The 14,954-nt window shown below is 41.2% G+C and overlaps 1 protein-coding gene across 1 annotated transcript in view; it reads right to left on the reverse strand.

Moving 5' to 3' along the window:
* The window catches only part of UBN2 (ubinuclein 2), a 94,675-nt gene that overhangs the window by 24,453 nt on the left and 55,268 nt on the right, over window positions 1-14,954 (reverse strand). Inside the window, exons 12-14 of the mRNA XM_024213112.2 lie at window positions 9,894-9,944; window positions 7,846-7,888; window positions 4,008-5,555 (exon numbers count right to left, since the gene is read on the reverse strand). Coding sequence (XP_024068880.1) covers window positions 4,008-5,555; window positions 7,846-7,888; window positions 9,894-9,944 — 1,642 coding nt within the window. The remainder of the gene's footprint in view (window positions 1-4,007; window positions 5,556-7,845; window positions 7,889-9,893; window positions 9,945-14,954) is intronic.

Genomic DNA, 14,954 nt, shown 5'->3' on the forward strand with positions numbered 1-14,954 from the left:
ATAATATAAAATAAATGGAAAAAAGAAGATGCTGATAACAATGAATATAAATTAGACAATAGGAACTGTAGAAAAATACTGTAGAACACCACTGTAGAAAATACTGTAGAAAAATAAGGAAAGCAAAAAGCACACAAGATAGAAATCAATGGCCAGCAGAGATAAAGATAGTAAGGAAGAGGTGTGGTTTGGGTTTTTTTGTGTGTATATTTTTAAAAATATATTAGGAACAAAAGGAATCCTAACAATGGTATTGGTCCATTACTAAATGGAAATGGTAGAAATGTCAAAAATAATGCAGAAGAGGCAGAAGTGTTCAATGAATATTTCTGTTCTGGCTTTTCCCCAAATACAGATGATTTGTTCATATCATATGATTATAAAATACTTATTCCAGCAGTAACTCAGAAGTTAAAACAGCAGCTACTTGAGGCATTTTTAAATCTGCAGGTCTAGATATTGTGCATCCAAGAGTTTTCAAAGAGCTGTCTGAGGAGCTGAATGCACCATTAATGTTGATTGTCAGTAAGTTGATTGTCTTGGAACACTGGGAAAGTTCCAAAGTACTGAAAGAAAGCTATTGTGCCAATATTTTAAAAGGGTAAACACAATGACCCGAGTAATCTTAGGCCTGTCAGCCCGACATCAATTCCAGACAAAAAAATGGAATAACCAACACAGGACTCAATTAATAAAGAATTAAAAGAGTAATATAATGGAAAATAGATCTTGTCAAAGTAACAATCTCTTTTTCCGATAAGCTTAGAAGTTTGGTTGATAAAGGTAATAATGTGGACATAATAGACCTTTAAAGGCATTTGACTGAGTACCACATGACATTTTGAGTAAGAAAACTACAACTATGCAAAAATCAACATGGCACACATTAAACATTAAAAATGGGGTGACAGGTCTCAAAATGTAACTTTAAACAGGGAGCCACTGAGCAGGTGTGTTTTTAGTCGGGTGCCATAGGGATCGGTTCTTGGTCCTTTATTATTTAATTATTCTATCAATGACCTGCATACAACCATTACTGACAAAGTTCGCAGATGACAGAAAAACTTTGTGAGTGGTAAATAACGAAGAGGATACAGATACACAGATACTGAGCAATCTGGATTGCTTGGAAAGTTGGAAGAAAGCAAAACATGCATTTCAATAACCAAATGTAAAGTCATACATCTAGGAACAAAGAATGCAGACCATACTTACAGGAAGGAGCATCTATTCTGGCAAACAGTTTCTCTGAAAGAGACTAGGGGATCATGGAAATAATCAGTTACACATGAGCTCCTAGTGTAACATTATGGCCAAAAGGGTTAATGTGATCTTTGGATGTATAAACAGTGAATACTGAGTAGGAGTAGAGAGGTTATATTAACTCTGAATTCAGAACAGGTGTGACTGCTACCAGAATAATGTGTCCAGAATTCAAGAAGGACATTGATAAGTTGGAGAGGATTCAGATAAGAGCCACAAAAACAATTAAAGGATTAGAAAATATGCCTATAGAGAAAGACTCGAGCTCAATCTAATTTATCAGAGAGAAGGTTAAGGGGTGAGTTGATCATAGTGTATGAGTACCTATGAGAAACAAAACTTTGATAATAGGGGCCTCTTCAATCTAGCAGACAAAGGTAAAACAAAATCTAATGGCTGGAAACTAAACAAATTCAGTCCAGAAATGCAACACAAGTTTTTAACAGTGAGTGTAATAAACTATTGGGATAACTTAGCAAGGGGTGGTGAAAATCTGGAAATTTTTAAATCAAGATTGGATTTTTTATTTTTTTAAAGATACTCTAATTCCTTGAATTAATTCCTGTTTGAAGTCCTATGGCCAGACTAGACTATCACAATAGTCCCTTCTGGCCTTATCTATGAACCATAATCCTCAAACTCAGTGAATGGCCCCAGCATCACATCCACCTTCCTTGGTGGGGGCACCACATGGGGCAGGAGCTCCCCCAACTCCTCAAGCAGGAAGAAAAAAAAAATGGGCCAGACTCCCCCATAAACCTCCCAACTCAGCATATGGTGCCTGTAAATCCCTTCTTACTGTGGCATAAACAGACTTTTCTTGCTGCCAGCTAATATAGTGAGACCTGTAAGTGCTACAAGTCTTTAGCACTGCAGCACAGATTTAGGATTCAAATCCTGCTGATGATGCATTATGAAGGAGGCCATTACAGATGTACATAATATCTGTTTTTACTTTTTTCTTTAAAAAAAAAAAATCTAGGACGCTACATACAAAAAGTCATGTTAAAGGATTATTATTTAGGTTGCAAAATCAAGCTCTCAAGAAGTTAGAAAAAGTCAAATTTATAGTTATCTATGCAACTTGGGCACGTCTTCACTACCCGCCAGATCGGCGGGTAGCAATCGATCTATTGGGGATCGACTTATCGCGTCTAGTGAAGACGCGATAAAATCGATCCCCGATGGCTCTGCCGTCGACTCCGGAAATCCACTGCAGCAAGAGGCAGAAGCGGAGTCGACGGCGGCGCGGCAGCGGTCGACTCGCCGCCGTCCTCACAGCCAGACAAGTCGACCTAAAATACGCAACTTCAGCTACGCTATTCACGTAGCTGAAGTTGCGTATCTTAGGTCGACCCCCCCCGTAGTGTAGACCTAGCCTTTAAATCAGCACAGTTGTGCATATGCATTATGATACAGTGTTTAATTACATCATCACAGGGTCTATTATTTCCTACTTTCTTCAGTTCTTCTGTGCAGCAGGGATAGTAGAGGAAAGATGTGTGCCATGAATTTGTCACAGAAAATTGTAAAAGCATAAACAATAGCCTATGGATAAGAGTGTGGAGAACAATGTGTTAACAAAAGGTAGTTATTTCCATTCTAGCTTTACTCAAATGTTAACCTGAGAACTGAAAACCTCAGATCTGGAGAGATGATTAATCTGAGAATCTGTTTTGCCCAAACCTGCCAGTAACCTAATTATTCCTACGAAGTGGAACAGAATACTCTGGAAATTGTAAATTCTCTTCCCTGGTTAGTGGTACCAGAGCTTCGTCAAGTCTGGCCAAGGCATATTTTCAAATTCTATTTCATATGAGCAACTATGAAGGCTAATCTTACATGGGCTGTTTTTATTCATGTACAAGCAAATCTTGCCCAAGCCCTTTTTACTTAGTTCATTTCCAGGATATGTGTGTACTCCTGGGCTTTCATATTCCTTCTGAAAGTATTCCATAGCATACATAATAATATGTACACCTCTACCTCGATAGAACGCTGTCCTCGGGAGCCAAAAAAATCTTACCGCGTTATAGGTGAAACCGCATTATATCAAACTTGCTTTGATCCACCGGAGTGCGCAGCCCCGCCCCCCAGGAGCACTGCTTTATCGCGTTATATCCGAATTCGTGTTATATCGGGTCGCGTTATATCGGGGTAGAGGTGTATTAGCATAAATATTAAAACTATGCTGGTTATCCATCAACTTAACAGAGGTCACGCTTGCTATTCTAACCCTACCCAACTTAATTCTCATTGTGCAAGTCAATCCTGGAAGAGTGGCAGCAGATGTACTTGACACCCTTCTTTATCGTGCCATTACAATAAAGGAAATCAAACACAGAAGATGTAGACAGGAATGGCCTCAGTTTACCAATGCTTGATCCCACTGCAATCTCCAGAAATACCATTAAGTAGTTGTAGTCCACAGAATCGAACATCTCTCTTCTCAGTGTTCTAGAGAAGACAAACTCTGCTCCCTTACACCACAGACCTGCCAATATATGTTGTGATGAAAATTCCTTCCCTCCTGAACCCTAAGGTCAGTTGGAACCCTGCCCCCTGTGAGGAAACACCCCTTTCACCAGTGTGAAACCATTTCAGCACATGCATTAGAAAGATTTAGTGAAAACATGTTCATGACCAATTTTCAAATCACATTTATGAGAAAGGATAGTGACAAAAAGAAACTTCAAAATAAATCTCATTATGAGTCCCACAATTGAGTCTCATTAGATACATACCTGCACGCTGGCTGCTACAACTGGAGACCCTGAGGCAGAAGATGGTCTGTGTGGCGTCGACAACTGTTTAGTAGCACCCTGTGTTCCACTTCCTGCTCCCCCAGAGAGACTAGTCCTACTTGCTCCGCTTGAATTAGGGTTACTGCCTCTGCTGGCAGGTACATTCATTGCGACTCCGCTCAAGTTATTTTTGCCAATAGTCCCAGAGGGAGAAGAGTTGGGCAACTTTGAAGAGGCCTGAGGGTTCTTTGCAGGCTGAAGGCCTGTGGTGCGACTAGATGGCAGCAAATTCATTGTGGGAGACTGCCTGCTGATATTTACTCCACTGGGCTGTTTATGAAGGGGGCTGCTACTGGAGTGACTACTCTGGGGTACTAGTGCACTTGAACTGGAAGAAGTGGGTGATGTTGTGGGCCTGGAGGATGAGGTTGATTTAGATGGAAATTTAGGTGATGCTGTGGGCTTGGGTGTGACAGAAGGTTTGGATGAAGTGGGCTTGGGAGAGGCAGCAGGTTTAGGAGAGGCAGCCATGGAGAAGGGAGGCTTGAAACCATGGGAAGAACCCTGCGACACCATAGCCTTGGCAAAACAGTTACTAGAGGTAGAGGTGCTGGATGTTGTCCGAGAAACTAGAGGGTGGGATACTTGAGAACCACTTCCAGATGAGGGGTTAGACAAAGGAAGGCGGTACATTACTGGCTTATCTGGACTCTTGATGACTGGGGATGAACAGGAGAGCTTGGGATTGCTACTCAGTTTCACCACTGGATTGGTCTGTGACTTACTAATAGTTGCTTGTAGAGGAGACACGTATTTCTGTTGGACAGCCGAATGCTGGTGCACCTTTGTCACTTGTAATGTTGAGGAAGAACCACCTTGGCCCTCTGAAGAGGATACCAGGATAGCAGCATCCTTGCACCTCTGAGAGGAGGAGGAGGAAGAGGAGGAGGAGGAAGTAGCTGCTTGGGCCTTGGAGGAAGAAATATGGGTCTGCGAAGAGGAAGCAGCTTGGATCTGGCTTGACCTCTGTAGTCCTTGCTGAAGTAGCTTGGCTGGCAAAGGTTCCAAGGAAACCTTGGGGTTTTGAATTGAAGAGCCAGCAATAAGGCCTGAAGAGATGCCCGTGTGAACTAAGTCCTGGGGTTTCTTTGGTACTGGTCCTGTGTGACCAGCGATAAGACTTGATGAATGTGGAGTCTGAGTTGGCTCTACCTTCTTTGAAGTTGCTAGAGGCAACTTACTCATGATGCTTGCTAGCTTCTCTTCTCTCAGCCCAGGACGAGGTCTTGAGGTTGGTGTGTCTATGGTGGACCCCACGGGCGAGATCTTGGCTCCATTGTTGATAACTGCCAAAGCATCAGATATAGAATCCAAAGAGGGTGGGTGGAAAGAGAGGTCTTCATCCAGTGAGTCATCCAAACAGATAGTCTCTGGAGCTGATGTACAGATAGAGCTAGCAACCGTACTGATAGGTGCGCTGGAATTAGCAACACAAGCTGAAGTCACCAAAGATGTACAAGCTTTCTGCTCTTTCTTTGGACTGGAATCCTGGTGGGGGGTGGTGGGGTATGGGATAAAAATAGAGAAAAAACATTAGGAAGTCACAATGCCCTCTCCAAAGCAGATCAACGTAACTTTAGTGCAATGCTATCATTCTGCAAATCCAGAAGCATAGCTCTACTGTTGTATTTTTCCTTTAAAGATAGTCTCAGCATTATCTGATACCTAGATGCTGCAGTACAGAATACCTTGTTCACCAGGTAGTAGGGTACAGGAAGGGGAGAACACCATATTCAGTTATGAGGAACAGGTATTATGCGCTACAAGCGATCATATTAAGTATACTGAATGTAAATATGTGAGTTAAGTGGTAAGGCATTGGAAATGGCCTGCATGCCATCTTGACGCAAAATCCCAGATAATGGTCATGCTATGAACAGAGTCCAAGGGCAGGTCCACACTGGGGCGGGGGATCGATCTAGGAAACGCAACTTCAGCTACGAGAATAGCGTAGCTGAAGTCGACGTTTCCTAGATCGAACTAAATTTACTTACTTCGGGTCCACGCGGCGCAGGCAGGCTCCCCCGTTGACAGCGCTTCCTCCTCTCGGCGAGCAGGAGTTCCGCAGTCGACGGGGGAGCGCTTCTGGGATCGATCTATCGCGTCCAGATGAGACGCGATAAATCGATCCCAGAAGATCGATCTCTACCCACCAAATCAGGCCGGTAGTGTGGACCAGCCCCAAGGTATTTAGATGCCTAACTCCCATTGATTACAATGGGAGTTCGATGCCTAAATACCTTTTGAGGATCTGGGTCAGGGTTTGTAAAAGACCTATAAAGAAACTGACATTTAATATATTAAGGCACTCACCCCTTAATATCTAGGCATCAATAAGGTTTTACATTGTGGCAGACTGTCCCACCTTTCTCTGCCTGCATGACTGAACACACACAGGAAGAGATGGTGCAGCAAGGAAGTGGTTCTAGAATGCAACGTTTTAAAATGGGTAGTTTCAGTCAAATTCAGTCCTGTGTATATAATGTAACAAAGTGACAACATGATCTACTGTACCAGGCCCACATACTCCTGGAGTATGTTAGCAGTATACCTACTGTTGCTCACAGGAACAAGACCTAGAGCTGTAGTTCCACTTGGAATATCACAGTAAAGAAGAGTAAACTGTATTAGAGAGGCTTACGGCGCTAGTCTTCAATATGCTGAAAGTTAAGGCAAATCTGAGCTCAACCATAACTACAATGGAACTCAGAGGCAATAGTAAGCCTAGTTAGAGGCTACATCAGCTTACTACACTGAACTTGTCCACCCAAATATGCAAAATTTTCCAGTGCTATGACCTAATTTAAGACGAAAATGAAGTCACCAAAGCACATGCATTTTTTAAAAAATGTGTATTACTTTAATGCATTTAGTACCTTCTCACAGTCCATTTTTAAATGTCTTTATAACTTAAAATTATAATAAAGCCAAATGGTATATTACCCACTTTAAAGCCTATGGCATAAGTCTCTAAAGTGAGTAACTGCATGTGATGCCACCACATGCAATTAAGTGGTGATTGAAACAAGTAACCAGTGATTTTCAATTGATATAAAACAGGATCATTAGCAATATATTCATGCTAAATGGTTTAGTATGTGATCAAAGATTCCATTGTGCAAACTGATGTTAACTGGATTCCACTATACTTCCTCCTTGCCAACAGCGCCATGAAGCCAAACACTCGAGAGGTCACAACGAACAGGAGGCAGATTTTAAAAAAAATGTGCATATGCTCTTTTAGGGAGGTTACCAAATGGGTCCGCTCAAAGAACCTGGATCAAGTGTGTGATAAAAAGAGCTGGTCAAAAAATTAGAATTTCCTATGGGCTAGAAATCCCGAGATTCCAAAATCTGATTTAATCCCAAATTGGGATGAAAAATTGAAATCTCAGTATTTTTGAGAAATGAACTATTCTGAAATATTTTGGTTTGATCTTACTGAAATTATACATTTCTTTTACACTTTGTTTTGACTTTCATGTATAATTTATGTCAAAACAGACTTTTGTTATATATTATAATTCATAATATAATAAACTGAAGCAAAACTTTGACCTTAATGTTAAGTTTGATTTTGTTGAAATTTTCTACAGAAAATGAATGTTCCCATGAAACATTTTGATTTCATGAAGTCAGCATTTTCTGATGGAAAACTGTTCTCTTGGAAAGTTTTCAACCAGTTCTAGTGATTTAGCTAGGAAAAAGGAAAATTTTTACCATGCACCATGTTCAACATCAATTCCTGAACGTTTGCATGGGTGGCTGCAATATTTACCTTTACTTTGGGTTTAGGTGCCAGAATCACCTTCTTCTTTGCCCTAAAGCAGGAAAGACACAGACACACAAATCAAGAGAAAAGACAGAGGGTTAGTCATTCTAATTCTAGAAGACGTAATCATCAGAGCAACAAGTTCACAGGACTACAGAAGACTGTTCCTCCCCCTAATTTAAACTGCAAAGGTCCCTGAGACAAAAGTTCAGTTAAGGATGGGAGGGAACGGGCAAAAAGGAGGAAACAGATAATATATAGTGCAATATCATGCTTCCCTGTGCTTCCTTAGATGCATCTGATATGCTTGCTGACTATAAATTCTGCCTCATATATACCAAGTTAAAAGAGAGGCTCATTTTGCCCTTTTGAGGCAGAGAATATTTTTATTCCAAATTATAAGAGAGCCTACACTGTTTAATGTAAACTCATATTTCAGCCTATTTCAGTCACAACTGTGTTTGCCTACTGGGTAACAGCTATAGTATTGTGCAATCTGGAGTGATCTATGATAGTTATACCCGTACTGAAAGCCTGTGCTGCTCCACAGGTATGGCAGTTGGAAGAAGTAATCCACCAATGTGCAGTCTCCCTCATGTGATCAAGGAAACTGTTGCATGCAAATTAGATATACAGTAAGGGTGGTGATTGGTTGAATTACCACTGCTATCACAATGGTCTAGAACTCTTGACGTGGCATAGATACATGCTTTGCTGTTGCATGGGTTTAGTTTGTAAAGTCAAAATGACTGAAAATTTGTGAATTAGATGGTAATAGGACTGCAAATCCTAATGATGATCGAACCTGGTGAAATTCTGAATAAAAAGAACTCTCAAACATGCTTGTAGCGGTTTCCGTCACTTCATATTGTCACTTTGAAGCCTAATGTCTGAGTCAACCATGAAATCTTATTACATAGATAAAAGTGCCTCATACACCTGCTATTAGATTTGAGAACAACCTATGGCATCTGGGTGTCCTGAATGTTTTCACATCTGTATTTTGTTATCAAATCATAAAGGAAAAATAAATATTAAAAAGGACAAAAGAGCAATAAAGACTGAATTTCTGTGTGATTAGCTAATAAAATGTCAAAATGTCGATAATTAACTTTTGGAACTCTGTGATATTATTGAGGCAACCAGTTTAGTAAGATGCAAAAAAGTTAAACATTTAAATGAATATGAATAGTACCTGCCGTTATACCAGCTCGAACAACAATAAGGGCTAATAATCCTCAGCTGCAAAGTCTGAGGAGTACCATACTCCTACCTGCATCCTCCTCCACACACATACCTTTGCCCTTCCATTTCCTCAAAAGTATTAAATAGTTTAGTGCACTGTACTGTTTTTATGCACTTCTCTGAAACAGGATACTATACTTGATGGACCATTAGTCTGTTACTATTTGTAAGATTAACATAGAATTGTTGGTTTTGTTTTTTTTTTTTTTTTGATTACAGGAGTTACAATTTGCTTGGTGCTCAAAGTTACAAATGACTATTCCAGTTCTGTCTGAACAACAATAACTCCTCACAGACAAGAGCAGCAGTGTTTGAGGGCTAGGGAAGGTAGATTTTCATTCAAATCAGAGTGGATATCTTAGTAGATGTGTTTTTGTGGAGTGGAGTGGAGCGGAGAGAGAAAGAGTGAAAGAAATACCAACATGCTACAGTACCTATTTGCCAAAGGTGGTGCGAAGTTTAGGATTTATAAATCACTTTGAAATCCTTGGATGAAAGGCGTTATACCAGTATTAATATCTGTTTCAGCTTTTTAACCACTTCACACTTGAATTACGCAAACCACAGTGCCTCAAGAACACCAAAGTGGTAGGTCAGAGAGTTAAATCATTAAAAGAAAAAATCCTGGTGTATTCTAAAGCTCCTCAAGCAAAAACAAACAAACAAAAAGCAGGAGGTAAAAGCAGTGAAAATAAGCCAGAATCTGTCTGAACTCCTAAGGAACAGAGCAACACACAAGGCTCGCCACAGCTACCCAGACAACTGAAGCACAAGGAAGGGATACCAGCAGGTGCCAGCTTTGTACTCACGGAGCAGAAGTGAGATGATTGTGAACACTTCGGCTTTCTTTAAAGAGCATCCTGAAAGAGAGAGAGAGGGAGAAAGAGAAAGACATACAGTGATTCTACATGAGCAACCATGACATGGTTACTAGCAACTCATCTACCACTGGATTTTCAGATAGGCCATTTGTTTATCTGCCCCCTAAGCACGAAGCAAGCAGTTTATTTGTATGGTTGTCTTGGTATAGTTAAAAACAAACAGTCAACCATGAACAGAAGAATGCTGCAAAACAGATTACAATTCATATTCAATATAGATAACTACTGAGCTGGCAGAAAGCAATGTAGACAAGTATTACCTTCAATGGGATAGAAGTATCATATTTTAAACGTCCCCCTCCCCTTGCCAAGGCTCTCAGTGCAACATACAACCAAAAAATCCCATCAATATTTCAACATACTGTAATGGGGCAACACCATGGTCCTTGATTTAAATTAATTTCTGGCACTGCAAGGGTCTACACACCATAATTTCCTTACCATGAGGGAGGAGAAAAGCAGAATCCAAAAGACATGCTAGCTCCCAAAACATCTCAGCATCATGTACAGAATACCAAAAAATTGCTACACACAATGACATCACTTAGGCTGCTTCGACATTGTCCAAAATTCATCAATGGAGTCAACAAGTACAGCTCTACCAATGATAGCAACAGTGGATGTTTTAATGTAGATAGGGTTCAGGTGTTATTACCTTGTCATCTGATCCTGCTCTGAGACAGGTTGAACAACATAGTGGTAAAAATACCTACATGCTGTCTAGACTAGAACTTCCACTGTTGCTACCATTGATGGAGCTGCATCAGAGGTGAATTACAGTCCCTCCTCCTTCCCCTCCCACCCCACCGCCCCCTCTAGGCAAGGCATTTACACTAGGACAATGAAGCATTCTTCTGCACTGCTTCCATCATCAGGCAGCTTACCCACCATTTCACCTAATCCTGAACAGCTGTCTAAATAGCTTCCACCGTTGGTAGCACCCTGTAGAGCAGGGATCGGCAACCTTTGGCATGCGGCTCGCCAGGGTAAGCACCCTGGCGGGCCGGGCCAGTTTGTTTATCTGCTGCATCCGCAGGTTCGGCCGATCGCGGCTCCCACTGGCCGTGGCTCGCCGCTCCAGGCCGATGGGGGCTGCGGGAAGCAGCGGCCAGCATATCCCTCGGCCCGCGCAGCTTCCCGCAGCCCCCATTGGCCTGGAGCGGCAAACCGCAGCCAGTGGGAGCTACGATCGGCCGAACCTGGGGATGCAAGGTAAACAAACCGGCCTGGCCCGCCAGGGTGGTTACCCTGGCGAGCCGCGTGCCAAAGTTTGCCGATCCCTGCTGTAGAGGTACACCACAGCAGAAAAACTTGTTTCCTAGTATATATGAGGCACTGCAGCATGAGGCAGGTCCAAGAGCAGGATTTCATACATCCCATAAGGAAACTCTCAAATCCCATATGAAAACTCTCCCAAGTATCTTTTCATTACAGCTCCAAACCCCTTCCTTTACTCAATTCCATTGTTAATTCTTTTGACTTCATTCTCACAGCTGCTCTCTAGTCCTACACTCCCTTTCACTTCCATCAATTTTACCAGTCTTCAACCTTGTCTCACATCCCATCCACTGTTCCTGCTCCCAAGCCACTGAATGCCAATAAAGAAAATCCAGGGAGAACATGAACTTCCTCCTCTACAAGTTTGTTTTGTTGTGTTTAATTACTACTATCTTCTTCAAACAGTTTAACCTCTCCTCAATCTCCTCCCTGTGCCCTTTCTTTATCTTAAGATCCTTTCCTCCACTGAGAGAGACACCAACCACCAACAACCTGGAATCTGGGGTGGAAATTACAAGGCTCTAAAGACGCAAAGTAATGGGTCTATATTAAGGGAACTGAAATTAGAGACAATACTCAAATGACAGGGCAGCATAAATTCTAAAGCAAAAAAAATGAACTGGAAATATTGAATTTTCTGAGCACAAATACTGTGCTCAACAATATATAAAAGTTTAAGCTAAAGAGAATATTCCATTTAAGACACTCAAAAAGAACTCTATGCAGTTCAAATTACATACACAGGCTGCAGCAGGGCTCCCACAACAGCTCTGCCAGAACACTAACTGCAAAATCCCCTCCAAGAAAGATGAAAGCCTCAAAACGATGAAAAAACAACACCACCACACTTTCTGCACCCCATCCACAACACTCAATGGGGGGGGGGGGGGTGATCCAGCTGAAGAAAAAAGCTATCAGTAAACTGACTGTTTATTAAGAATATTTTACATTCATATAATGCCTTTCATCCTGAAGGATCCCAAAGCACTTAATCTATACACATGCACACCAATGAAATATAACCCCTGAGGTGGAGTAAGGCAGATGGCATATAGCACATCACATGACAGTGGGATGGGATAGGGGAGTGTTGACAGGTTTTGGCCAATGACACTGGGGCAGCCTACTAGCCAAATGCCAGGAGATCTTAAGTGTCCAGGCAGAACAGATGAGACATTGATTTGAATGTTTCCTCTGACAGTCTCCCTGCATGCAGTAAACTACAGGGAATTCAATGTATTATTTAGTTCATAAGAGCAAAGAACTGAGCTGAACCTGTCATTCCACAGAATCTAGATATTTCAGAACTCTTGTTTATATTATCAAACCAATCTCATCTGGAATGTTACATGCTTATCCATCCATCCATGATTCAACATAAAGTGCCTCATTAATTTCCAGTTTATATAGTTCCTGCTGCTGAACAAACACCAATCCAAAGCTAAAAAATGGTATAAATAATGGAACATACCGAGAATAATTACAAACACATCAAATAGGCAGGCTGGTTAATAAAAGATACTCCACATGTTAAGTGCTAACTGCTTATTTACACCACAGTATATGGTTTGTTAGAGGTCATCTTCACCATTGTCAGACAACAGGAACCCTCCCTCCCCTCACTTTTTCCTTCCCATGTACATCTTTAGATTAAAAGGTTCCATGGACAGCTTTCTAAATACAAAGGTCTACAAAGTACTCTCTCTGGAGTCTACTGATGCCCATTCTTATTTAAAGAAAAAAGTTTCTGTAAAAAGTTATATTAAAATTTCTTCCTCTTCCTAGTCACTATGTACAGCCTTGCCAATACTCCAGAAATTGTACAGATAGATACTGATCTTGCAGGGCAGTAGCAAATTGCACAATTTTATCTCCTACACAGCTGAATCCAATTTTTGTTGGCACAAATTTGTTTACTATACCCATTAGAATATACTATAGCTTGACTGCTGACCAGTCCATCAGATGTAGTAAAAAAATCTCCTGCCAGCATCCCTCCAAAACCTTATTTGCATACACCATTCTCTCCCCCTAAAATTATATTTTATAGCTCAATTAATTGAAATAGAAGCCAATCAGAATGTGATGCATCAAAAATGGCACAACATTCAAAAGTCAAGCTGTCACACCAGCATGAATGACACATAATAATGATCAAGTCTACATCAGTTATTCTCTCTCTTATAATGTCACTGCAATGGAACATGGGTCACAAGATCAATTTATCCTGCTCTGCCTTAGCTTTTCTTCTCCATGGACTGGTAATTATAGCAGGCAACTGGGAGTCAAGAGACCCAAGTTCTCTTCTTGTCTCTTTCACTGGCTTGCTGCAAAACCTTTGGCAAGTCACTTAGCATTTCTGTGCCTCAGTTTCCCCATCAATAAAATATGGACATTTCCTATTTCACAGGGGTGCTTATTAATGTTTAGAAAACAGATTTTTGGACAGAAATATAAGTGCATTCCCATAAGGAGAGCCATATACCTGTCTTTGGATCTTGTCTATTTTGGGTATTCAGTCATCTTGCTGAACTGCATCACAACCTCACGTTTCAGTGCAGGAGCTATGCCACACCAGAGTATTTTCATTCCTCCATGGCCCCTCAGACTGACGGATTGTCTCCTGCTAACTGGTGTAAAGAAATGCTCAACTTTCCCTTTCAGGAGTGTTGGAAGAAATCAATCAGCTCAGCCACTGCTATTACCATCTGTGTTAAGCAGCTTTAGACTGCTTTACTTATATAAACTTGGTTGCCTCTTGTGCTCAGAGACCACCATGGTTCCATCTGTGGGAGCTGAAGCAGCTGGGGCAGAGATTAGAGATGATGGCAGGGAAGCATCCTGAAGTCAGATTATTTCCTGTACAAGGAATTTATGGGGTATACATAAAAGATAGGACAGCACAAAAATGTTCCTTATCCTCAGAGACAGACACACCATGAACTCTTGTGTCTAGTTTGTGGTTCCTACAGTCAAGTATGCTATGATGTTTGTAGATAGGACTGGCTTCAGGCTGGTCTTTCTGTACTCTCTGATTGCACTGTTTCTTCCTGTGTACATGTTGGGAAGCTGGGGATACCTGTGGTCTTCTGGGCTCATTAAGACTCTCCATTGAGAACTATGACCATCATTCAACCTGGCTGGCTATAGCAAATAGTGTGTATATGGTACCATTATCAACAACATGCTTAATTATGCGTGCTGGTCACCCTCAAACACATGGAGGCCCACCCCCTCCTCAAGAAGGTACCATCTGATGCTGGAGTGACTGTCAACCGGCCAATCTAATTTCTCCACTTTAGCTATTGAGAAAACTGCTATTCAGGTTTATAGGCAAACTTAAAATTAACGACAACCTGGGTAGATTGGTCCATTCTTTTTCTGGAGTTGAAACCATGATTGAGAATATTCTGCTGGTTTTAGAGCAGGGTCAGATGGGCATGCTGGACCTCTCAGCAATTTTGATATGACTGAAAGTAGGCTGTTTGGCGACTAAAACTTTGCTGATGTGTTCTAAAACTACCCAGGAGTCATATTTAATAGTGATGGAAAACGGTCATGTCTGATTTGATAGGAAACATCCCTGATGTATACCACATATCTTCCACATTTTTCAGTATACACGAGCTCTCTTGGTGAAATAGCCTCTAAATGCAGGATACAATTGTATCAGTATGTGGATATATAATTACGTATGTCTTGCTCTGTAGA

The sequence above is a fragment of the Terrapene carolina genome, unplaced genomic scaffold, assembly GCF_002925995.2.
Source record: "Terrapene carolina triunguis isolate 2854851 unplaced genomic scaffold, T_m_triunguis-2.0 Scaffold1018, whole genome shotgun sequence".
Lineage (NCBI taxonomy): Eukaryota > Metazoa > Chordata > Testudines > Emydidae > Terrapene > Terrapene triunguis.